Source organism: Dendropsophus ebraccatus, chromosome 12 (genome assembly GCF_027789765.1).
Source record: "Dendropsophus ebraccatus isolate aDenEbr1 chromosome 12, aDenEbr1.pat, whole genome shotgun sequence".
In the NCBI taxonomy this organism is placed as follows: Eukaryota; Metazoa; Chordata; class Amphibia; order Anura; family Hylidae; genus Dendropsophus; species Dendropsophus ebraccatus.
In genome coordinates, this window is record NC_091465.1 from 9,333,264 (window position 1) to 9,357,847 (window position 24,584).

The 24,584-nt window shown below is 41.0% G+C and overlaps 1 protein-coding gene across 2 annotated transcripts in view; it reads left to right on the top strand.

Moving 5' to 3' along the window:
- The window catches only part of LOC138768599 (zinc finger protein 569-like), a 31,579-nt gene that overhangs the window by 446 nt on the left and 6,549 nt on the right, over positions 1–24,584 (top strand). Inside the window, exons 2-9 of one of the 2 annotated variants that reach the window (XM_069946543.1) lie at positions 17,864–17,998; positions 18,913–19,033; positions 19,196–19,309; positions 19,600–19,713; positions 20,129–20,236; positions 21,848–21,952; positions 22,186–22,302; positions 22,916–23,023. In XM_069946543.1, coding sequence (XP_069802644.1) covers positions 17,969–17,998; positions 18,913–19,033; positions 19,196–19,309; positions 19,600–19,713; positions 20,129–20,236; positions 21,848–21,952; positions 22,186–22,302; positions 22,916–23,023 — 817 coding nt within the window. In that variant the 5' untranslated portion in view covers positions 17,864–17,968. The remainder of the gene's footprint in view (positions 1–17,863; positions 17,999–18,912; positions 19,034–19,195; positions 19,310–19,599; positions 19,714–20,128; positions 20,237–21,847; positions 21,953–22,185; positions 22,303–22,915; positions 23,024–24,584) is intronic. The other variant, XM_069946544.1, reaches the window with a different exon arrangement.

Consider the following 24,584-nt stretch of genomic DNA (forward strand, 5'->3'; position numbering starts at 1 on the left):
CACCTGTATATAATAGTTATCTGTATACCCCCCCACCTGTATATAATAGTTATCTGTATACCCCACCTGTATATAATAGTTATCTGTATACCCCCCACCTGTATATAATAGTTATCTGTATACCCCTCCTGTATATAATAGTTATCTGTATACCCCACCTGTATATAATAGTTATCTGTATACCCCCCCACCTGTATATAATAGTTATCTGTATACCCCCACCTGTATATAATAGTTATCTGTATACCCCCCACCTGTATATAATAGTTATCTGTATACCCCACCTGTATATAATAGTTATCTGTATACCCCCACCTGTATATAATAGTTATCTGTATACCCCACCTGTATATAATAGTTATCTGTATACCCCCACCTGTATATAATAGTTATCTGTATACCCCACCTGTATATAATAGTTATCTGTATACCCCACCTGTATATAATAGTTATCTGTATACCCCCTCCTGTATATAATAGTTATCTGTATACCCTTTCCTGTATATAATAGTTATCTGTATACCCCCACCTGTATATAATAGTTATCTGTATACCCACCCCACCTGTATATAATAGTTATCTGTATACCCCCACCTGTATATAATAGTTATCTGTATACCCCACCTGTATATAATAGTTATCTGTATACCCCCTCCTGTATATAATAGTTATCTGTATACCCTTTCCTGTATATAATAGTTATCTGTATACCCCCACCTGTATATAATAGTTATCTGTATACCCACCCCACCTGTATATAATAGTTATCTGTATACCCCTCCTGTATATAATAGTTATCTATATACCCCCACCTGTATATAATAGTTATCTATATACCCCACCTGTATATAATAGTTATCTGTATACCCCACCTGTATATAATAGTTACCTGTATACCCCCACCTGTATATAATAGTTACCTGTATACCCCCACCTGTATATAATAGTTATCTGTATACCCCACCTGTATATAATAGTTATCTATATACCCCACCTGTATATAATAGTTATCTATATACCCCACCTGTATATAATAGTTATCTGTATACCCCTCCTGTATATAATAGTTATCTGTATACCCCCTCCTGTATGTAATAGTTATCTGTATACTCCTCCTGTATATAATAGTTATCTGTATACCCCCACCTGTATATAATAGTTATCTGTATACCCCCTCCTGTATATAATAGTTATCTGTATACTCCTCCTGTATATAATAGTTATCTGTATACTCCTCCTGTATATAATAGTTATCTGTATACTCCTCCTGTATATAATAGTTATCTGTATACCCCCTCCTGTATATAATAGTTATCTGTATACCCCCTCCTGTATATAATAGTTATCTGTATACCCCCTCCTGTATATAATACTTATCTGTATACCCCACCTGTATATAATAGTTATCTGTATACCCCCTTCTGTATATAATAGTTATCTGTATACCCCCTCCTGTATATAATACTTATCTGTATACCCCTCCTGTATATAATAGTTATCTGTATACCCCACCTGTATATAATAGTTATCTGTATACCCCACCTGTATATAATAGTTATCTGTATACCCTTCCTATATATAATAGTTATCTGTATACTCCTCCTGTATATAATAATTATCTGTATACCCCACCTGTATATAATAGTTATCTGTATACCCCCACCTGTATATAATAGTTATCTGTATACCCCACCTGTATATAATAGTTATCTGTATACCCCCACCTGTATATAATAGTTATCTGTATACCCCCACCTGTATATAATAGTTATCTGTATACCCCACCTGTATATAATAGTTATCTGTATACCCCCACCTGTATATAATAGTTATCTGTATACCCTCTCCTGTATATAATAGTTATCTGTATACCCCCCACCTGTATATAATAGTTATCTGTATACCCCCACCTGTATATAATAGTTATCTGTATACCCCTACCTGTATATAATAGTTATCTGTATACTCCTCCTGTATATAATAGTTATCTGTATACTCCTCCTGTATATAATAGTTATCTGTATACCCCCACCTGTATATAATAGTTATCTGTATACCCCCACCTGTATATAATAGTTATCTGTATACCCCCACCTGTATATAATAGTTATCTGTATACCCCCACCTGTATATAATAGTTATGTGTATAATATGAGTTATAGATGTATCGCGCTGACTGAATACCCATATTTATTTGTATACATGTATATAGTAGTAATGTTTGTATTACTGTTGTACTACTACTGCATCTGTATAGATCTGCCCAATGTGTGTGTATGTATATTTATAAATATATACACACTTATACAGTGCCATCACATATGTAATGTAGTTATTACTTTGTTGTATTGTATGAGGGTAAAACATTAGCTGCACTTTAGTTGTAGAATTTTCTTCTAACATAAGGTGTGTAACCGGGTGATAGGACTGTAGCGAGGAAGCTTGGAGGCTAGGGGTACTCTAGTTAGTGAAAATCTTTTTCTTTTAAATCAACTGGTGTCAGAAAGTTATATAGATTTGTAATTTACTTCTATCAAAAATTCTCAAGTTTTCTCTCCTGTCTGACACATTATATCATACACTATATTATACCTTACACCTCAGAGATCTCTGCTGACATCTCTGGCCGAGACAGGAACTGTCCAGAGCAGGAGAGGTTTTCTATGGGGATTCATAGAATAGAAACCGAGACAGAGTTCCTGTCTCGGCCAGAGAGAACAGCAGAGAGCACTGTCAGACTGAAAATAAAACACTTTCTGTAGGACATACAGCAGCTTATAAGTATGGGAAGACTTGGGAATTTTTAATAGAAGTAAATTACAGTAAACTTTCTGACACCAGTTGATTTGAAAGGAAAACATTTTCGCTGGACAATCCCTTTAACACTAGAGAGTGCTACTGGAACATTGTTGAGTCAGATCATTCAGCATTTGATTACGGTGGCTGAAGGAGATGGATGAAGCCATAGGGAGTCCTAGAAAACTTGGATACAGCCTATGGCGGTCTATTAGTTAAGACCGCCATGGTGGGGAGAAGCTGCCTGGGACCACTCTTGACTCCCGCAGTCTTCCTGTTCCGTGGGGAAGGCGGAGACAGCCTGAGTCCCGCCTGGAAAACAGGAATACAGCCTGGGCCATAGGTTGTATTCCTGTTTTCCAGGCGGGACTTGGGCTGTCCCCACCTTCCCCACGGAACGGGAAGACTGCGGGAGTCAAATACCAATGGTTCGAGTTCCTACGAACCTGAACATCAGCGCTGTTCGATCATCTCTAGTCCTCAGTGCAGGAGCCGATGATAAATGTCATGTTCTGCTGTTAACAATTTGTGCTGCAGCATTAGTAGTTAAAGGGGTAGTGCGGTGGTAAGCAATTATTCACTATATAACACACATTACAAAGTTATTCAATGGCCCCCTTCCCAGTGTTTCCCCCCACCCACGCTAGACCCGGAAGTGTAGTGCTCTAAACATACCTGATTCGTGTCGACCCCCGCCCGCCATCTTGTGACAATGATGTCATCTTCGGGCGGGTGGTTGGTCGGTCGGTCGGCCGAACCGCTCTGACCGTCCCTCGTGCCGGCTGCCCTCTGGCACGTCATCAGCTGCTCAGCCGCGATTGGCTGAGCACAGTTATGCTCAGCCAATTGCGGCTGAGCAGCTGATGACGCGGCAGAGGGCCGCCGGCACGAATCAGATGAGTATAGAGCACTACACTTCCGGGTCTAGCGTGGGTGGGGGGGAAACACGGGGCAGGGGGCCATTCACTAACATAACATACATTACAAAGTTGTTTAGTGAATAATTGCTTACCGCCGCACTACCCCTTTAAGCTCTGTAACCCTTACATGTTGCAGCACAGGAATGGTTAAACGGCGGGTATTACATCTTTACCTCTTACACTTATAGCCTTCGTTCTTGCTGCCCACAATATATATAGCATATGTGGAGAATATGTGGAGCATAGGACCCGGTTCAGAGGTCCGAGCAGGAGCCAAAGATACAAAAGCTTTTAAAGGGGTACAATTTTTTGCCTTCAAATCAACTGGTTTCAGAAAGTTATATTTATTTGTAAATATTCTGCAGGAAGTGGTGTATTCTCTCCAGTCTTGACACAGTGCTCTCTGCTGCCACCTCTGTCTGTGACAGGAACTGTCCAGAGCAAGAGAGGTTTTCTATGGGGATTTGCTGCTGCTCTGGACATTTCCTATCTCTGACAGAGGTGGCAGCAGAGAGCAGTGTGTCAGACTGGAGATAATACACCACTTCCTGCAGGACATACAGCAGCTAAGTACCTGGGGGGGGGCAGTCAGCTAATGGGTGCTCTTCACAGTGAGGTAACATAATACTTTTATATACAGTGCTGAGGATGTAAGGTGTGGGTTATGATCTTGCTGAGGTTATTTTATGAAGAGGTGTTATAGAGGGACCTGCAAGTTAGTATGCTACATCTTAAAGAGGACCTGTCACCCCCCTGTGCCGGGGGAGAGCACGGCCGACCCCCCCGGCTAGAGACCCTTATACTTACCCTCTGCACGAAGTCCCGCTCCTGGAGCCGCTCCCGTTGCCGAGATATCACCGTCGAAAGCCCAGAACACGCGCATCAGAGATGAGAATGACAGCTCCATTCATTCTCTATGAGCGTCGGACTCATCTCTGATGCGCGCGCGCTGGGCTTCTAACGGTGATATCTTGGCTCCAGGAGCAGGACTCTGTGCACGGGGTAAGTATAAGGGTCTCTAGCCAGGGGGTTGGCCGGGCTCTGCCCCGCCTGGGAGGCGGCAGGTTCCCTTTAAAGCGACTCTGTACCCACAATCCAAGATCTGTCCTGGGGTCCGTTCAGCAGGTGATGCAGTTATTGTCCTAAAAAACAACTTTTAAACTTGCAGCCCTGTGTCAAATTGGCGTGGACTAGAGTGTCCGTGCCCTAGGCCTGCAGCGCCCCTCCATCCTTCCTCCCCGCCCTCCTCATCATTAGAAATGCCCCTGAGTAGTATTTGTGTTGTGAGAAAACTTTGCTCACCCAATAAGTGAGACTATAAAGTGTGACCACCACACCGACCCACAACTATCACAGCTGTGTGGTTTCCCTTCCAGTCGTATAATGCAGACGTCACTGATATATTACATGTAGTAAGGACATTGTAATAGGGACATGTTACTCCCAACAAGTGGCTGCTACACTACAACTCCCAACATCTTCTGAGAATCCCAGTCTGTATGCTGCGTAAGCCATCCTCTCTCAGCCGTAGCCTATAAATGTCCCTTAGTCTCACATCTGCGTTCCTCTATTTTATGTACTCGCAGCCTCTTCTAAGCGCCATCTGCTACCATGGGATGTTTGACATTCTTGTGTGTTTATAACTAAAAATATCATTATATGAAAGCTTTTATACATGAATCAGATTAAATCCCCCCTCTCCACTGCGGGTATCACAGAACATGAGTAAACACTAGGATGAAGGTGCCAAGGGATAAGAACAATTAGTCTATGTAACACAAGCTGTCCCAGGCTAACATCTACTTTGTTTTGCTGTAATTATACTGAGGAAACATTAAAACCATCCGAGGAATAGAATAAAAGGTAAAAGTGGCGGGGAAGAGCCTGTTACACAACAGCACGTCTATAGTAAACGTATACTTAAAGGGGACTTGTCGTCAGTTTCGTGCTGTAGAATCAGGGCCCCCCACCTTCTGTCTTTTTAAGAGAGTTTAGGATGACTGTCAACACCCTAGACTGAAAGGGCCACAATGCTTCCCATCCGACACTGGTCAGACATTGGGAGGATCCAACTCAAAGAATCAGCATTAAAAATGGAGGGGAGATTTATCATCCCTGCACCAGGCATACCACAAAAGCCACAAAAGTTTGGGTAAACGCACGCTTTGTGCTAATTTTTTATTTATTTTTTACTTTTTTTGCACTGGACAAGTGGGTGGAAGTTAGTATAAAGTAGGCATGTCACCAGGTCAAGGGTACGTAGCGTCCCACTACAGATCTACTACATCTGAAAACGGGAGAAGATTGTAGCTGAACTCTAAGGGTACTATTACACGGAACGATAATCGGCCCTATCCGGCCGATTATCGTTCCGTGTAATAAACATAACGATCAGCTGATGATCGTTGATATAGGTTCAGACCTATAATTGTCAGCCACCGACCACGCACGTGTAATAGCGGTGCGTGTCCGGCAGCTAACTATTTGCAAAATAATACATTACCTATCCATGGTTGAGGGCTCCTCCTGCTCCTCTTCTCCCTGGGTCCCGCGCGCTGCAGCTTCACAGCGGCCTGTCTCAGCTGACGGCCGCTCAGCCACTCACAGGCCTGGACCGCTGCAACCAGTGATTGGCTAAGTGGCCTGTCCGCTAAGACAGACCGCTCTGAAGTTGCAGCGCACAGGACCCGGGGAGAAGTAGGAGGAACCCTGAACCCGGCATAAGTTATGTATACCAGTTTAGCAAGGGCTGCAAGGACATCTGTAATGATTTCCCTGCAGCCCTTGTTAAACGATTATCGTGCCGTGTAATAGGCCCTGTAAACGAGCGCCGATCTAGACGACCAGCACTCGTTTACATTTATTATCGGCCCGTCTAATAGTACCCTTATGGTGAGAGTTATAGCCCTATTTCACGGAACGATTATCTTTCATAGACTCGCTCCAACGACCGCTCATTAACGAGCACTTAACGATTTTTTTAAGTGAACGATAACACATAATATGTGTGGGAACGTGAACGATATCTGTAGTGTAACGATTTTGCGGTCGTTACATCGTTACATGGTCGTTTAAAATGTGGAGAAATGTAGTTAGACATTTCAAGAACAACTGAAAGATTTTTTATTCAACGAAAAGATTAGCAAATTATTGTTGAAAGACCAACGATTTTTTTTCGACATGTTAAAAAAAAATTGTGAATAACTCAACGACGATTTCGCTGTTGTCGTTTGCTCGTTTACAGCTATTCCACAGAATGAATATCGTTAACGAGCGGTCGTTTGAACGATTTTATGAAAGATAATCGTTCGAAAAAGTTCAGTGGAATAGGGCCTTTATCTGACAGATTTTTTAAACCAAAGCCTGAAACAGACTATAAACAGAGAATAGGTTATAATGGAAAGACTGAGATTTTTCTTCTTTTCAAATCCATTCCTGGCTTTGGCTTCAAAAATCTATCAGATAACTCTGTCTGTGTAAATACACCATAAACCATCTCTCAGTAAGGGCACACAGCCAGCTCAGATGCATCAGTATTGGGCCTCTACGTTACTTAACACTGATTTTGAAATGCTGAAATTGCTTAGGATTTAGAACATCTATATGTCACCCAAAATTTGCCTTTCTGCGCAGTACCTGGTTTATTGCCCTATTGGTCTTGATTCTTAAAGGGGTACTCCGGAGTAAAAAAAAAAAATCAACTAGTCTTCTAATGAACTGGTGTCAGAAAGCTGTACAGATCTAAAAATTACTTGCATTTTAAAAAAAAATACTTCATTCTTCCAGTACTTATCAGCTGCTGTATGTCATACAGAAAGTGGTGTATTCTTTCCAGTCTGACACAGTGCTCTCTGCTGCCACCTCTGTCCATGTCAGGAACTGTCCAGAGCAGCAGCGAATCCCCATAGAAAACCGTGTTGGAAGACTGGAGGTTTTTAAATAGAAGTAATTTTCAAATCTATATAACTTTCTGACCCCAGTTGAGTTAAAAAAAAAAACAACAAAACAAAACAAAGAAACCTATGGCCGTGACTACAGCTAAACCCAGATCCGGGACCATGACTACTTGGCCCTGAAGAAATGTCCAAATGACTAGATGAGACCAGTTAGCATATAGCGCATGAATAGATGAAAGTATGTTTTTGGGATATACCAGGCAGGGGGGGACACTATATATATATATATATATATATATATATATATATATATATATATATATAATATGTTAGGGGATGTATTAGCGCGGATTAATAGCGTCATAACCATTTTTCAGGCGCTTGGTTTCCTTTTAAAACATTTTTTAACAGAATAGAATTATAAAGTGCGGAATTTGTTGGTGACATATAAATATAATAAAATTTTTATTTTTTTTTAACACAAGGCCACATAGTCGTGCATGAATGGGAGAAAATCTTTATTATCATGAAGGTTCATCATAGACAAAACACAAACTGAAAGGAAAGCAGCAGACATCAAACACCCCCAGCAGAAACTCCCCAGTGCCCTTCAGTGATCTTCAGCTATATACACTATTACTGAACTTAACTATCAGGAGTATTGATTGGTAGGGGTCCGGGTGTGGAGACCCCCTATGATTGTTTACACAAAGGGTTAAAGACACTTATCTGAGCCCTGCGCTTTTTTGTTTTTGTTCATCATTGATATCTAAGGAGGCATTCACACATCTGCGGAATACTCTGCATGCACGGACAGTATTCTGCGGACCGGATCTCAGAGCTCCTGGCATTATGATCCCTGGAAATCTGAAACACACCATATCGCAGCGGATTTTCTGCTGCGGATCCGCACCAGCTTTACGCGTACCATGTTGCAGAGTTGCTTTGAATCTGCAGCATTAAATCTGCTGCGGATCCTGTACGTGTGAACGCACCCTTAGGGTAGCTTCACACGTACCGGATCTGCAGTGGATTTCACGCTGCAAGTTTGCAGCTGCGGATCCTGTAGTGTGAACCTACCCTAAAAGTTTGCGCTACTTTACTGACTGAGCCGCAGAAAATACTGCCGGTGAACGGACTGTATTTTGTGGACGTGTGAATGCCCCCAACATCCCCGCTGTTTTCTCAACATCATTAGAAACTCCAGGGCAGAAAATGATGGCGTTGCCTTTGCCTTGCTGTCCCTCCATTATATTATATAACTTCTATATACTCACAGTGAAGCTCTGAATACTTCTCAGCAAGGAAAGAATATTCCTCCTAGCGTATTTAAGGAGTATTTTTAGCCAAGCTAAAAATACTGTAAGTCTCTACTGTACACACACACACTGCTCAGCACTAATACCCCACATCTGCAAGGCTTGTCAATCATGCTGTAGTATTAGTATTGAGCCCCCATACAGGCACATACATGGAGTCACCCAGTGGTCCTGTGCTGTAGGCTGTGAGCACTGAATGGCCAGGGCAATGAATAAATACACAATCCTGGTGTGAAAGCATGAAGAGACCTTTGTATCTGCCCTTAGAGGTGAACACAATAGTTATAAGTGGATACAGGGCAGAAGCATGCTGTAATACCATGTCCCAGTGCAGCCGTGTCTGTCAGAGGTTAATGTACCCGCTAACTTCAATGCATTAAATACTGATTTCACTTGCATGGATTTGCCCCCGGAGACTCCCTGCCGTCAGGCTGCGCTCTCATGAATGTGAAGTTCAGCTTCATTGTTCTTGCATTGTTCTGGGGTATAGACCTTTGTTGGAAGTTTTGCAGAGACTGTACAGCGGCACATGCTTCTTCTATTGTCTGTGATTCTATAGTTTAGCTACAAGGGTTAATATTTTTTTTTTTTTGTCATGGAAAGGCCCGAGTCTTCCATTACATTGTTGTATTATGTGGATTTAGTCATCTGCCAGTGGCTTTTAACACTTCAAAGCAGCAAAGCCTTTCATATGAGACTGTTAGCGGTGCGTCAGGCAGGTATAATGTTGGGCGGATGTATACTTAAGGTTTCCATTAAATACTGGTTGTAAAACTTTTATGATGCGGCGAATAAAGAGAAATGTACAGTTCTGTCTGTTGGAATTGTGTTCATACTATCCTGTTCTATACTATCCTGTTGGGCAGAATTGAGCTGCATGGTCAGTTTTTGTTGCCCATGATAAAATTGGGGCAGTTCCCATGCAACCTCAGTGTTAAACTGTAAGAGAAAAGCCCCCTCTTGCCATAACCAGACCCCTAAGTGGAGGACCCCATATGACCCCCCCCCCCCCCCAACAAGGCAACACTGACAACCACCTGGCCATCTCAGGTGAGGACTGGAACACTATCCACGCTCTTCACCTGGTGTTTGCTAACATTATATTCCTCAGCCCTGAGTTCCTACATTCTCATTAGGGTGCCCAACGCCTCAGCCCACTTGAGTCTAGTAGGAGGGCCCAAAAGACCCTGGATAGTGGCCCTGGTTTCCTTTAAAGGGGTGTTCTGTGGAAATTTTGTCTTTTTCAAATCAACTGCTGTCAGACAGTTACATAGATTTGTAATTTACTACTATATGAAAATTTCCAGTCTTCAAGTACTCAAGTAATCAGCTGCTGTATGTCCTGCAGGAAGTGGTGTATTCTCTCCAGTCTGACACAGTGCTCTCTGCTGCCACCTCTGTCCATGTCAGGAACTGTCCAGAGCAGGAGAGGTTTTCTATGGGGATTTGCTGCTGCTCCGGACAGTTCCTGACATGGACAGAGGTGGCGGCAGAGAGCACTGTGTCAGGCTGCAAAGAGTGCCCCTTTAATATGATTGCATGATTAATTTGCACTGTTTATTGGATCTCCGTATAAACCTTTTATATGATGGATATTGTCTACGGTCAGTCGAAAATCCAAAACAAGTCCAAACCTTCTACACTTAGGGGGAGATTTATCAAACTGGTGTAAAGTAGAATTGTCTCAGTTGCTCCTAGCAACCAATCAGATTCCACCTTCCAACTGAGACAATTAGGCTACATTCACACACCCGTAGTGCAGTCCGTGGCCGCGGACCACACTACCGTATGTGCATCCGTAGCGCTCCGTGCTTCAGGGGGAGCACTACGTTCACACATCATTACCCCAGCGATCCGTGCCGAAAAAAAACTGTCCGCATAACATGTCCGTTTTTTGCGGCACGGATCGCGGCCTTGTATACACGTACGGACGTGTGAACAGGGCCATAGGATAACAGTGGCTTTATGTTTTGTCCGCAGTTGCGTGCCCACAATTGCGGACAGAACAACGGATGTGTGAATTAGGCTTAAGTATATGTATATATGTTCTATTCAGTTTACCACTTGCCGGGTAAATGCAATCATGTTGTGGTGTTTGTTTTTTTTTGTGTCGTTTGCAATATTATAGTGATAAAAAGACAAACTAAAGCTGACTGTGCTGCAGAGCAGGAATTACGATGTTATTACCAGTTTATAGTCTGCACACAGCTCGTATCTGTAAGGGGGCTTCTCTGCTAGTTATCCAGAACAGGCCGCTTTATTGTCTGCTTTATTAGTCATAACATTTTTATTTCTTCTTGTAGCTGTATGAGAGATGGTTTTCTGCTGGATCAGTTATTTCTCGGTGGAACTTTTTTTATATAAATTTTTTTTATTTTTGCAGGGAGGGGAATGAAAAAAAAAAATTTCCACCTTGGTTTTCTGTTTTTTTTTTTTTTTTTTTTAGCTTAATTCCACAAGTCAGTATGAATATGGTGATAACAAATCTGCATAATTTTTTTTTTATAGCTTTTATTTTAATTTACCTTTGCACCATGATACAAAATTTATTGTCACCATTTTGATTTAGATGGGATTTATTTTATTGCTTTTTATTCATTTTCATTTGAGAGAGAATGTGACCAAAAAACAGCAATTTTGGTGTTTGGAAGTTGTTGTTTTTTTCATTTATCATGCAGGGTTAATAACATTATAATGAATAGTTCTCACAATTCCACACTTTGTGACGCTAAATATGTTTATATTTTTGCTTACTTTTTTTTTTTTTAATTTGAAACCTGAAAAAGAGTGACTTTTTTATTAGGCTAGCTTCACTACATTTTTGCTGTCCGTGTTTAAAAGAAAAAACGGATACTGCAGGATAGGTTGTTCGTTGACTTACATTATTAAAAAAAAATATTAAATGGCTCAATTAAAAAAAAAAAAGAAACTTTTTTTTTAACACGTTTAGAATTTCTATATGGAGCTATTATAAGCAGTGTTTATTGCGTATTGATTGCTGATACAGACCGATGCTCTGCCTGCATGTCATTGATCGGTGCTCTGTTGGTACAGGCTGCCTCAGGCAGACTCAGCTGATACGGAGGCCTACATGTACAGTGCAGGGTGTTAAAGGGTTAATATGATTTTTGGGGCTATGTCCCTGATACATTGGGATACCAGTAAAAAGCTGTTCCCCATTAGGGCTACATGCTGATTCCTGGTTGCACAACTCTGCAACTCATTCGAGGGTACGGGGTCACGCTGCAACCAGCAAAATCACTTGGGTGAGTGTCTGCAACATTAGAGCAACACGGTGGTCCCTGGTTTGTGCCACCAGGAACTGCTCTGCAATACAGATAGTATTTTGTAGCTTAACCCACATCCAGGCGTTTAAGAGATACTTTTCTGCCAGAATACATTGGACTCTTGTCAGGTCATTGTTATACAAGCCGCCTAATACTAATGCATAGTACACGTATGGGAAACTGGACATAGTGTCACTCCTTAACGTTCCTTGTTAATGAAAGAAATGTTCTGGCTTTTATTTACATTGGTTTTTATACATTGTTTCGGCAGTTCAGTGAGGGGGGGGGGGGGGCGCACCCGATTGGGTAAAATAAGTAACTTGATATAGCAAGAAGAAAATAAAGTAAGAGCCGCTCAGCCTCGGGAGGGTTATATTACTGACTGCAGTGTGTATAGCAGACATCTTTCGGGTGTGTTTTATGTATGGATTAAGACAAGTATACTTCCTTTTCATTGTTTTTCTCTTATAGGACGTATATTCACGCCCTATTGCCGGTAATGGCGTTCAGAATGAGGCCGCGCAGGGACCCTGCTCTGAACCGCCGCGATCCCGGGTGCCACATGTAGCCCGGGACCGTGGCTATTAGCAGGCACGGTCCGATCGCCATGCCCGCTAATCAGGTAATCAGATGCAGCTGTCAAAGTTGACGGCTGCATCCGATTACCAGATGCAGCACTTCCCTGGTGTCTAGTGGCAGAGATCGCCCCCCTGGGACATTGTCCCAGAGGAGCGATCTCCGTATCTTCAGCCGGCCGCGGTCTCCGCCAAGATGGCGCTGATCCTGGCTTGCCACTCGTTTGTTTTCGGCTGCAGCAGCTGAAAGCAAACGAGTGCCGATCTCATTGATCTATGCTGCATATCTATGCAGCATAGATCTCAATAAGAGATCAGAGTGTATATACTAGACGTCCCCCAGGGGGGGCTTCTAGTATAAGTGTAAAAAAAAAGTGTTGTCAATAAAAAGCTCCCTCCCCTAATAAAAGTTTGAATCACCCCCCTTTTCCCATGTTATAAATAAAAATAAATAAACATGTTTGCTATCGCCGCGTGCGTAATCGCCTGAACTATTAATCACATTCCTGATCTCGCACAGTAAATGGCGTAAGCACAAAAAATCCCAAAGTGCAAAATTGCGCATTTTTGGTCGCATCAAATCCAGAAAAATTGTAATAAAAAGCGATCAAAAAGTCGTATATGCGCAATCAAGGTACCGATAGAAAGAACACATCATGGCGCAAAAAATGACACCTGACACAGCCCCATAGACCAAAGGATAAAAGCGCTATAAGCCTGGGAAGGGAGCGATTTTAAGGAACATCTATTTGTTTACAGGCCATCTCTATTTTTTACAGGCCATCTCGTAATATAAAAGTTATACATGTTACATATCGTTTTAATCGTAACAACTTGAGGAACATGCATTACAAGTCAGTTTTACCCCAGGGCGAATGGCGTAGAAACAAATACCCCCCAAATAAACAAAATGTGTTTTTGTTTTTTTTTCAATTTCATCACACATTTATTTTTTTTCTGGTTTCGCAGTGTACTTTATGAAAAAATTCAGCCTGTCGTTGCAAAGTACAATTAGTGACGCAAAAAATAAAGGGCTCATATGGGTTTCTAGGTGGAAAAATGCAAGTGCTATGGCCTTTTTAAGCACAAGGAGGAAAAAACGAAAACGCAAAAATCTAAATTTGCCCCGTCCTTAACCCCTTAAGGACAGAGCCTGAAATGGCCTTAAGGACAGAGACAAATTTTACGAATATGACCAGTGTCACTTTATTCATTAATAACTTCGGGATGCTTTTACCTATCCAGCCGATTCTGAGATTGTTTTCTCGTGACATATTGTACTTTACATTTCTGGTAAAATGGAGTCGATACTTATAACAAATCTTTATGAAAAACACCAAAATAACATGAAAAATTGTGAAAAAATGCATTTTTTCAACTTTGAAACCTTTCTGCTTATACAGAAAATGGTTATGCCACATAAAATATATATTATATAGCATTAGCAACATGTCTACTTAATGTTGGCAGCTTTTATTAAACTATATTTCATTTTTTTAGACAATAGAAAGCTTAAAACATTAGCAGCAATTTTCCAAATTTTCAGTAAAATTTCAAAATCAGATATTTTTAGGGACCTGTTCAGGTTTAAAGTGTATTTGAGGGGCCTGTATGTTAGAAAGCCCCACAAAGCACCCCATTTCAGAAACTGCACCCCCCACACTCTGCAAAAGCACATCCAGAAAGTGTTTTAACCCTTTAGGGGAGTCACAGAAATTAAAGCTAAGTGTGTAAGAAATTTGAAAATTTTTTATTTTCTGTGCAGAGATTTTCTTGTAATCCAATATCTTTCATAATGATAAACCTATTAGCAGAGAAATGCACCCCAATATTGATTGCCCCATTTCTGCAGTTTATAGAAATACCCCATATGTGGCCCTATTGCGCTATTTGACGCAACCACAAGCCTCAGATATAAGGGAGCGCCTAGTGAATTTCAACGCCTCCATTATATATGGTCATTTCTGACTGTACCACTTCAGGTTGGCAGAGGCTCTGGGGTGCTAAAACCTAAAAAACACCCCTAAAGGGACACCATTTTGAAAACTACACCCCTCAAGGAATGTAACTAGGGGTGCGGTAAGGATCTGGACCCCACAGGTGCTTCACAGATTTTCAGAACAATGTGGTGTAAAAAAGGAAAAATTCTATTTTTTACTCTATAACGTTGTTCTAGCCTTCATTTTTCATTTTTACAAGGCAATAAAAGGAAAAATAACACCAAACGTGTAGTGCAGTTTCTCCCGAGTACAGAAATACCCCACATGTGGACATAAAGTGCCAAGCAGGCGCAGGACGAGCCTCCAAAGGGAAGGAGCGCCAATTGGCTTTTGGAAGCTGAATTTTACTAGAATGGATTTCAAGGGTCATGTCGCATTTACAGAGCCCTCGTGCTGCCAAAACACTGGAACCCCCCCACAGGTGACCCCATTCTGGAAACTACACCCCTCAAGGAATCTAACAAGGGGTGCAATGAGGATATGGACCCCACTGGTGACGGGCACAAATGTGGAACAATGTGACGTGAAAGTGAAAATTTTCTTTTTTTCACTTTCACGGCACAAATGTGCCCGTCATCAAGGGGTCCATATCCTCACTGCACCCCTTGTTAGTTTCCTTGAGGGGTGTAGTTTCCAGAATGGGGTCACTTGTGGGGGGTTTCCACTGTCTTGGCAGCACGAGGGCTCTGTAAATGCGACATGGCGTTCATCATCCATTCTGGCCAAATCCAACCACCAAAATCCAAATGGCGCTCCTTCCCTTCGGAGGCTTACCCTGCACCCACACGGCGCTTTATGTCCACATGTGGGGTATTTACGGACTCGGGGGGGAAATTGCTCTAAACATTGTGTTTTTTTTCTCTTTTAACCTCTTGTGAAAATGAAAAATTTAAGGCTAGACCAACATTATAGTGTAAAAAATGTAATATTTTATTTTCACGCCATATTGTTCCACATTTGTGCCCGTCACCAGTGGGTTCCATATGCTTACTACACCCCTTGTTACATTCCCTGAGGGGTGCAGTTTCCATAATGGGGTCACTTGTGGGGGGTTTCAACTGTCTTGGCAACACAGGGGCCTTTTGAATGCAACATGGCCCCTTGAAATCCATTCCAGCCAAATCCAGCCTCCAAAAGCCAAATGGCGCTCCTTCCCTTTGGAGGCTTACCCTGCACCCGCCTGGCGCTTTATGTCCACATGTGGGGTATTTCCGTACTCAGGTGAAATTGCTCTACACATTTAGTGTTTTTTTTTTTTTTTATCTTTTAACCCCTTGTGAAAATGAAAAAATCAAGACAAGATCAATAATTTAGTGTAAAAATTAAACATTTTTTACACTGTTAGTCTAGCCTTGATTTTTCCTTTTCCACAAGGGGTTAAAAAAGAAAGTGAACACAAAACGTGTAGGGTAATTTCCCCTGAGTACGAAAATACCCCACATGTGGACATAATGTGCCATATGGGCACAGGGCAAGCCACCAAAGGGACAGAGCCCCATTTAGAGGCTGGAATGGAGGATGGAGGCCATGTCGCAATTACAAAGCTCTTGTGCTGCCAGGACAGTAGAAACCCCCCACAAGTGACCCCATTATGGAAACTACACCACATAAGGAATCCAACAAGGGAGTACAGTGAGCACTGGTAACGGGCACATATGTGGAACATGTGCCGTGAAAATAAAAAATACTATTTTTTCATTTTCGCGCCACAAATGTGCCCGTCACCAGGGGGCCATATCCCCACTGCCCCCCTCGTTAGATTACTTATGGGGTGTAGTTTCCAGAATGGGGTCACTTAGCTGCTATATGCTGATCTGTATTGATCAGCATATAGCAGCGATCGTCGACATGGGAGGGGTTAATCACCCCCCGTGCTGACGAGCAGAGATGGCCTGCTATACATTATAGCAGGCCATTTTCCCCGACCGCTGTGTGTGAACACACAGCGATCGGGGAAATATTGGGCGTAAGTATACGCCAGTTTGCGTTAAAGCCCACCCTGCGGGGGCGTATACTTACGCCCGATGTCGTTAAGGGGTTAAATGAAGCTGCGTCCAAATTAGAAATCCACACATGCAGACTCTTGCAGATGTCCTGGTCATGGAGACAAAAACTCTGATCCCCTAGAGCAGGGATGGGGAACCTTCAGTCCTCCAGCTGTTGCACAACTACAATTCCCATCATGCCTGGACAGCCAAAGCATTGGAGCTCCCATAGTAAGGTTTCCTAACCAGTCTCTGTTTTCTGGCCTCAGGTGATGTCCTTACCCGTGGATTTTAGTGTTGGTCCGTAGCCACATCCGCTACATTAGGATTTGGTTTAAGATTCTTTTTCTTTTCCATGAAATTCAGTAAGAAAAATCCACAACAAATCGGTGTCCTTTCCGCCACAGAATTTAAAAGTTTTGTGCGTAGAAACATTCAGCATTGTGTAGAAATTTGTTATGCGGATTGTTTGTATGAAGCTCAGCACTTTTTTAAAGGAGAGAAGGAGGTCAGGATGGCTTAGGCTGGGTTCACACTCCTTTTTTTAATCCTTATTTAATCCGTTTTTCCATTGACTTCCATTATTAAAAACAAAATGGGATCAAAACGCATTTGTTTTTTAGTGTGCACAAAAATGTGATACACCACATTTTTGTGTAGGCTAAAAAAAAAGGTGGTTTTTTTTAATGGACGTCAATGGAGAAACAGTACAGCTGTAGTACAGCTGTACTGGGGTACTTATGCAAAAAGAAAAATTCTTTCAAATTGACTGGTATCAGAAAGTTATATAGATTTAGGTCTATTTTAAAAATCTCCAGTCTTCCAGTACTTATAAGCTGCTATATGTCCTACAGGGAGTGGTGTATTCTTTCCAGTCTGACACAGTGCTCTCGCTGGAGTTCCCCTTGAAAAATAAGGGAAACACCTTCAACATCCACAGTATTCTTACTACATGTCAACGTATGCTAATAGAATAACTTACCTATTTCTATGTAGGTGAGGCCATATCCTTTATTGAGTGGATGTGTCTGGGAGAGTGAGTGAGTGAGTGTACGACCACTAAAACACTCTAATTTTACTTTCAGGCTTCGATAAAATTAGTTCATTGCCGGATGTGGCTCTGACCCTCGCACGCTCGCAGTTCTCCTTTCACCTCTTTTTGCTGTCAGGACGAAGACACGGGTACAGACATGGCCGGCCATGTATCCCCTACGGTAAATGTAGTGATTTCATTTCTTTATATTTTAATATAATCGTTTACAGCAGATAATTTGTTGAATATATTAAAGTGGGATTTTTTTAAATATATTTTGAAAAAAATATTTTAAATTCTAGGAAAAGCTAACATTTTATTCTAGTTTGGTGCCAAGTTATCTGTAAATGAGGAGCAGAGATTTAAAAAACACAATATAATTCTGACAGTTTTAGGTTGTATTCACATCTGTGCTATGAATTCTGTGTATAAATGAGGTCACAATATTCAGCTGAATCTGTGTTGGTCAGCAACCCCTGATGAAGCTCAGTCACTTAAAGGGATGCATTGTCAGGAAAAAAATGGGTTTAAGTCAACTGGTGTAAAAGTTGTACAGATTCATATATTACTTCTACTTATAAATCTCCACCCCTCCAGTACTTATCAGCTGCTGTGTGCCCTGCAGGAAGTAGTGTATTCTTTCCAGTCTGACACAGTGCTCTCTGCTGCCAATGTTCACTCATTTCCATGGAACGATAATCGTTACTTATGATCGGATTTGCGATAGTTTTTTCTTCGCTATTTCTTCGCTATTGCGTTCGTATCTACTGCTAACAACCAAACGATGTCTTATTCAATGCTAAAGATTTGCGAACGAGTAACGATAAAATTAGGTCAAGGTCTTATAAAGCGATCAACGATTTCTCGTTCGGTCGTTAATCGTTAACTAAATTTCAACCGAACTATTATCGTTTAGATTCGAACAATTTAACAATAATCTGAACGATAATCGTCCAGTGGAATAGGGCCCTTAGTGTGAATGTAGTCATAGAGCTTTATGAGTACATGTCTGTCCATCATAATTTCTGATACAATAATGTTTGTGTCCTGAGCATACAATACAATATAACCAGATGTCATGTTCTCTCCTCTGACTTGCAGGTAATATTCAGAGATGTTGCTGTCTATTTTTCGGAGAAGGAGTGGGATCTCCTAGAGGGGTGGCAGAAAGATCTGTACACGGGTGTTATTAAAGAAATTCATGGCATCTTAATCTCTCTAGGTACTGGAATTGTCTATAAAAGTCCTATAAAATTAGAAAGTTGTGAACTATTTATTTGCATTGATTTAGTGGCCACAATGTGTGAAACTACATTGTATCACAGGAAGTATTACAAACCGCCTCATTGATGTTTTCAGCAATACACTTTTCCTGTCCTTTTAGGCTTTGTCATCCTCAATCCCAACAACTTCCTAAGGATACAACCGGAAGACGAGCCTTGTCGAAAAAGTCGTCAGGTCGTAGGAAGAAATGAAAACTTGAATATTGTTGGTTCTGGTGAGTCCTGCTGAGATGGGTGATATCTATGTTAGATCTCATACTACACCCACTCATTAAAAAAAAAAAAAAATAATAATAATAATAAAAAAATAAAAAATATAGGCCTGGCTAATGCATTGTACAGGTATAGAGGTCTAGAGACACCCCACTGTTTACAGTATGAGCAGTCACAGTATCCATAGTAGTTTCACCTACCCCACTGTCCATCTGTCGCCTCATACCTTGGTTCCTTCTTATATATTATAGGTAATGGATGCTGATGTTTTTTTCTGTTTATATCCTTTCAGAGCGTGGTATGGTGAATCCTGATATTTTATTAACTGTCAAGCTTGGTGAGAAGCAGCGAGTGATGAACTCTTATGAGCAGGATAGCAGGGGGAGCGTGTCTTTTCCTAGTACAAGTAAGAGATCTCATTAATAAATGTGTGGTGATTCAATGTGTTTTTTTCACTTTGTGTTTATATTGATGACATGTCACTAAAATTGTATTCCTGGAGAGGTCGCAACACCATGCAAGTGTGAATAACCTATAGACCAGCAATATTAATCTATGTTCCCATTGCATACAGATGAGAACAAGCAATGGCCATTGTTGTAAAACCCCGGCCAGTTTTAATGATAATGAAAATTCAATCCGGACGTGGTTTTACAACAGCAGCTGTGGTTTGGCTGGACAGAACGGCAATTGTTAGTACTTAGTGGAAACAATGTTATGATACATTGCTCTTTATTCTCTTAGGCAATAATAACATAGCAATAGGTGGATGAGAAGTGTGACTGGGTACCTTATCAATTTTTGTTGTGATTTTTGCACAGGTAAATTTATTGACAGATTTGGAGAATACACGGCTGTTAAGGATGAGACACCTCTAGAAGACTATACTGTTATCTCCGATGTTGAATGCCTGGATGACACTGAACAACGTAAGTTAATGTATAGCTGTTCACTGAAACTTAATTGTGCACTGTCGTTCTAACTTTCAAAATCTAAATCAGCAAATGATGTGATATAAAGCAATTTTGCAATTGACATGAATTATTATTTAACATGCTTTAAAACAAAGCTATACTTGTATCCAGGTCCAGTCTCCTGAAGGCTGCTATATAACAGCCATACTTACTGTATTCAGGTCCAGTCTCCTGAAGGCTGCTATAGAACAGCCATACTTACTGTATCCAGGTCTAGTCTCCTGAAGGCAGCTATATAACAGCTATACTTACTGTATCCAGGTCCAGTCTCCTAAAGATTTTTATCCTTGTGCTGGTTGAAAAATAGAGACCAAACACAAGAAGTCCTGGTCATCTGCGCTCACAGAAAAGGCGGTTATTTGATTGATGGACACATTAAGCCGTGACTCTCTGTACTGGCCGGAACTTACTGTGTTTAGTCTTTTTTTTTTTTTTTCAACCAGCACAGGACTAAAAAGCTTCAGGAGACTGGACCTGGATACAGTAAGTATAGCTGTTATGTAGCAGCCTTCAGGAGACTGGGCCTGGATACAGTAAGTATTAGCTGTTATATAGCTGCCTTCAGGAGACTGGACCTGGATACAAGTAAGTATAGCTTTTAAATAGAAGCCTTCAGGTGACTGGACCTGGATACATTAAGTATAGCTGTTATATAGCTGCCTTCAGGAGACTGGACCTGGAGACAGTAAGTATAGCTGTTATATAGCTGCCTTCAGGAGACTGGACCTGGATACAGTGAGTATAGCTTTGTTTTACAGCATGAAAACTATAAAAATAATGAATGAATGTTTATTGCAAACTTGCTTTATATCACATCCCCTGCTTATTTCGATTTTGAAAGTTAGAATGATAGTGTCAAGTTAAAGGGAATCTGTCAGCTGTAATTCACATGCCAAACTGCTGACACTGTTAGCTCGCTGTTATTACAAGGAGACACCTGGTACCTTTCATATATCCAGCTGTGCTTCCAGAACATAAAAAAAATATATATTTTATTCTCTAGTACAAAGAGTCAAAGTGGCTTTCCCGAGCTCCTGAAGAGCAGCATGCTGTAACACCTCTCTCCCCCTCCCATCCCTTTGTACTTCCAGGTTTCAGTCAAGCAAGAAGGGGGGGGGGGGGGGTGATGAGACATTTCAGCTTGTAGCTTTTCAGGAGCTTGGAGAAGCCTCTCTGTACCAGACAATAAGGCATATTTGTACATTCTAGAAGCCAATATGAAAAGTACTATGTGTTTCCCTGACTGTTATCTAACAATGTCAGCAGTTTAGAACATGAATTACAGCTGACAGATTCGCTTTGAATTCCAAACGTAAACGCACAATGATGTGTCAATGAATTTACTGTGTGTAGTGAGGTAACGCATACCTCACAGACCTTTCCAGCTCTGGCTGGGGAGTCAGGTTGAAGATTTAGGAAATTGGTTACTTTGCTTTTGCTTCTGCCATGGAGGATGATTGGGGGAGAGATTTATTTATTTATATATTTTTTTTAACCCCTGAAAATTTTTTCTGGTCACCTTAATACAATAGAGATATAAATATACTTTTTGGTGGTCTGTTACAGGTTATACTTCAACTCCATCTGTTGCTCGAAGGAATAATTTCCAAGAACACCTATCCAATAACTCCTTGCAGAATGACGGTAAACATGGTATCAAATATGCAGCTGGTGAGTGTTTTTTGTTTTTGTTTTGTTTTTTACTCTGCAGAAAAGCAATACTATTGGGTTGAAATATTCCTGTTTTTTTTCTTAGTAATACATGGATACATGTTTGTCAAATTTAACACTACACATACAAACAAGTTTGCTGCTTTTGACTGTAGGAGCGTATACATGACAGGTCTAACCTTTTCATGTGTTACTGGTCTGCCTTCATTAACAGATATGCCTTTCCTCCCCAGTACAAGGACACAGAGCATCTACCTCTGGCATTAATAAAACTAATATGGTTGCAGTTCCACAAAAGTTCATCATCAAGAAACCATATAATATTTGTGAAAAAAACGTCATTTTGAAAGGTGAGTGAAAGCGATGACCCAAACTTATTAAAGTATTGTATTGCCCCCCAATAGTTATACAAATCACCACTATATACTTATGGGAAATACTTATAAAGTGCTTTTTTCCCTGCACTTACTACTGCATCAAGGCTTCACTTCCTGGATAAAATAGGTGATGTCACAACCTGACTCCCAGAGCTGTGCGGGCTGTGGCTGCTAGAGAGGATGATGGTAGGGGGACACTGAGGGACACAAGGCACTGGAGGGAAACTGAGCATCCCTCTGCCATCATCCTCTCCAGCAGACACAGCCCGCACAGCTCTGGGAGTCGGGTCGGGACATCACCATGTTATCCAGGAAGTGAAGCCTTAATACAGTAGTAAGTGCAGGGAAAAAAGCACTTTATGCGCATTTCCCGTAATAAGTGTATATTGGTAATTTGTATAACTTTTAGGGCGCATTACAATACTTAAATAAAAAATTTTGCCGGACTTCACCTTTACAATCACCTGTACTATTGATGTCTGCAAAAAAAAAACCTTGGAATTACCCCTATAATGGTTTAGATCAGAAAACACCCTTAAATCAATACCTCCATTGGGTTTTCACTCTCACTTTCTTCTCCTTGTAGAATTCCCCAATATTGAACCTGTTACACTCAGAATGAAATCTAAAGATCCACCGTCTAACAGTGAAAATATTTGTTTGGATGGAAGAGATGTAATAAATTACACAGTTGGTAAGTTTGGGGGGGGGGGGGGTTGATTTTGTATTCAGGAATGGATCTTTCAGAAGTTTAATATTTTCTCCTTAACTTTAGATAGTGGATTTGGGGTTAAAATGCAGCGAAAAAAAATTTCCTGTCTCAAGTCAGGTTCTTATGACAACACTGGTGGTCACCATAAAGATAACAGTTGGCATTGGAAACACCAGCGAAGTAAGCTGTCAGCTAATTCTAGTGCCCACATTCATCTGTATAAAGGGCCACTGCACGTTCCCCTTCTGCTTTTTGGCATTTGAGGCTGTTTTGTTTTCACCACAAGACACTTATGACCTGTATCATCATCGATCCATGAAAGTAGAGAGGAGTTGTTGTTGGGCAACCGTTTGTTGCATTTTTTGGTGTTTGTTATTTGTATTTATTTAGGTCACAAAATGAGCATTTGTGTCGTAAGCACGACACTCATATATATTACTTCTTTAAAGTGCACCTGTCATTCCCTGAAAAACTACCCTGCATGTGTTAATCCAGAAGGTGACGTTTATAATCACTGTTTCTGTGCTTTCCCCAAAGCTACGTACCTGGGACCATTACCCTACTGGAATGTTGCCTTCTCACGCTCATTTACGTACTGGAGCCACTGGCATTAGACAGAAAAATGCCAAAAAGAAAGGGAGGACAAATATTAAGTAAAAGAAAAATAACATGAAAAAAAGTAAGCATTTATGAAACCTATAGCAAGCATAGGTGATGTGTATGAACTCAGTAACAGACTTAGATTTTATCAATGGAGAATGACATGTGCACTTTAAACTTCTTTTCATTGCATTTAGGCGTTTTATAGGTTGTAAATTATTATAGGAATGTAATTCTTATTTTCAGAAATTCACTCTGCTGTGCCCTTTACAGTAGACAATAATGAAAAGTGCTGCACACATGCAGCTGGTTCTCCAACACTCTTCCCCCTCTTTGCAGCTGTGTTCCCAGGAGTAATGAGATATGTATGTATATATATATATATATATATATATATATATAATATAGTAGTGCTGTAAGTCTATTTATTTTACCTACAGGATGAATTGCTCATGATCGAATGCCCCTGTAAGCTCTTTGCCAATGTACTTATCACATTGGGTACTTGAATCGCATAAGCAGCTAAATTTTGAGAACTATATAAAGAGTTTTTCTCAGAATATTGTCCATTTCTGACCTTCTCATTACAAATCTGTGCCTTACGATAAGGTACTTGCTGTCATCCGGAGCCCATCCACATTTGCGGTATGTGCATTAGGAGATCAGGAACACTGAACTCCCCTATTGACTGGGTTTCAAGCCATCTCAGTGGGAGAAAGTTAATCCAATTTCTTAAAAAAAAAAATAACCCTGTACTCAGAGGTTTCAACGCTCTTTTCTACTGCTTCTGGTCTCAGTCTCTGTGTCTAAGCAAGTTATATAGAAAAAAAACTGCATGCTCACATTACCAATTCCCTGGCACTTCCATGGGTACATTTTGCAGCCTGTGTGTCCCATTGTAAATAAGTCTGCATGTAATTAGAAAGTCTCATTAGAGACGTAG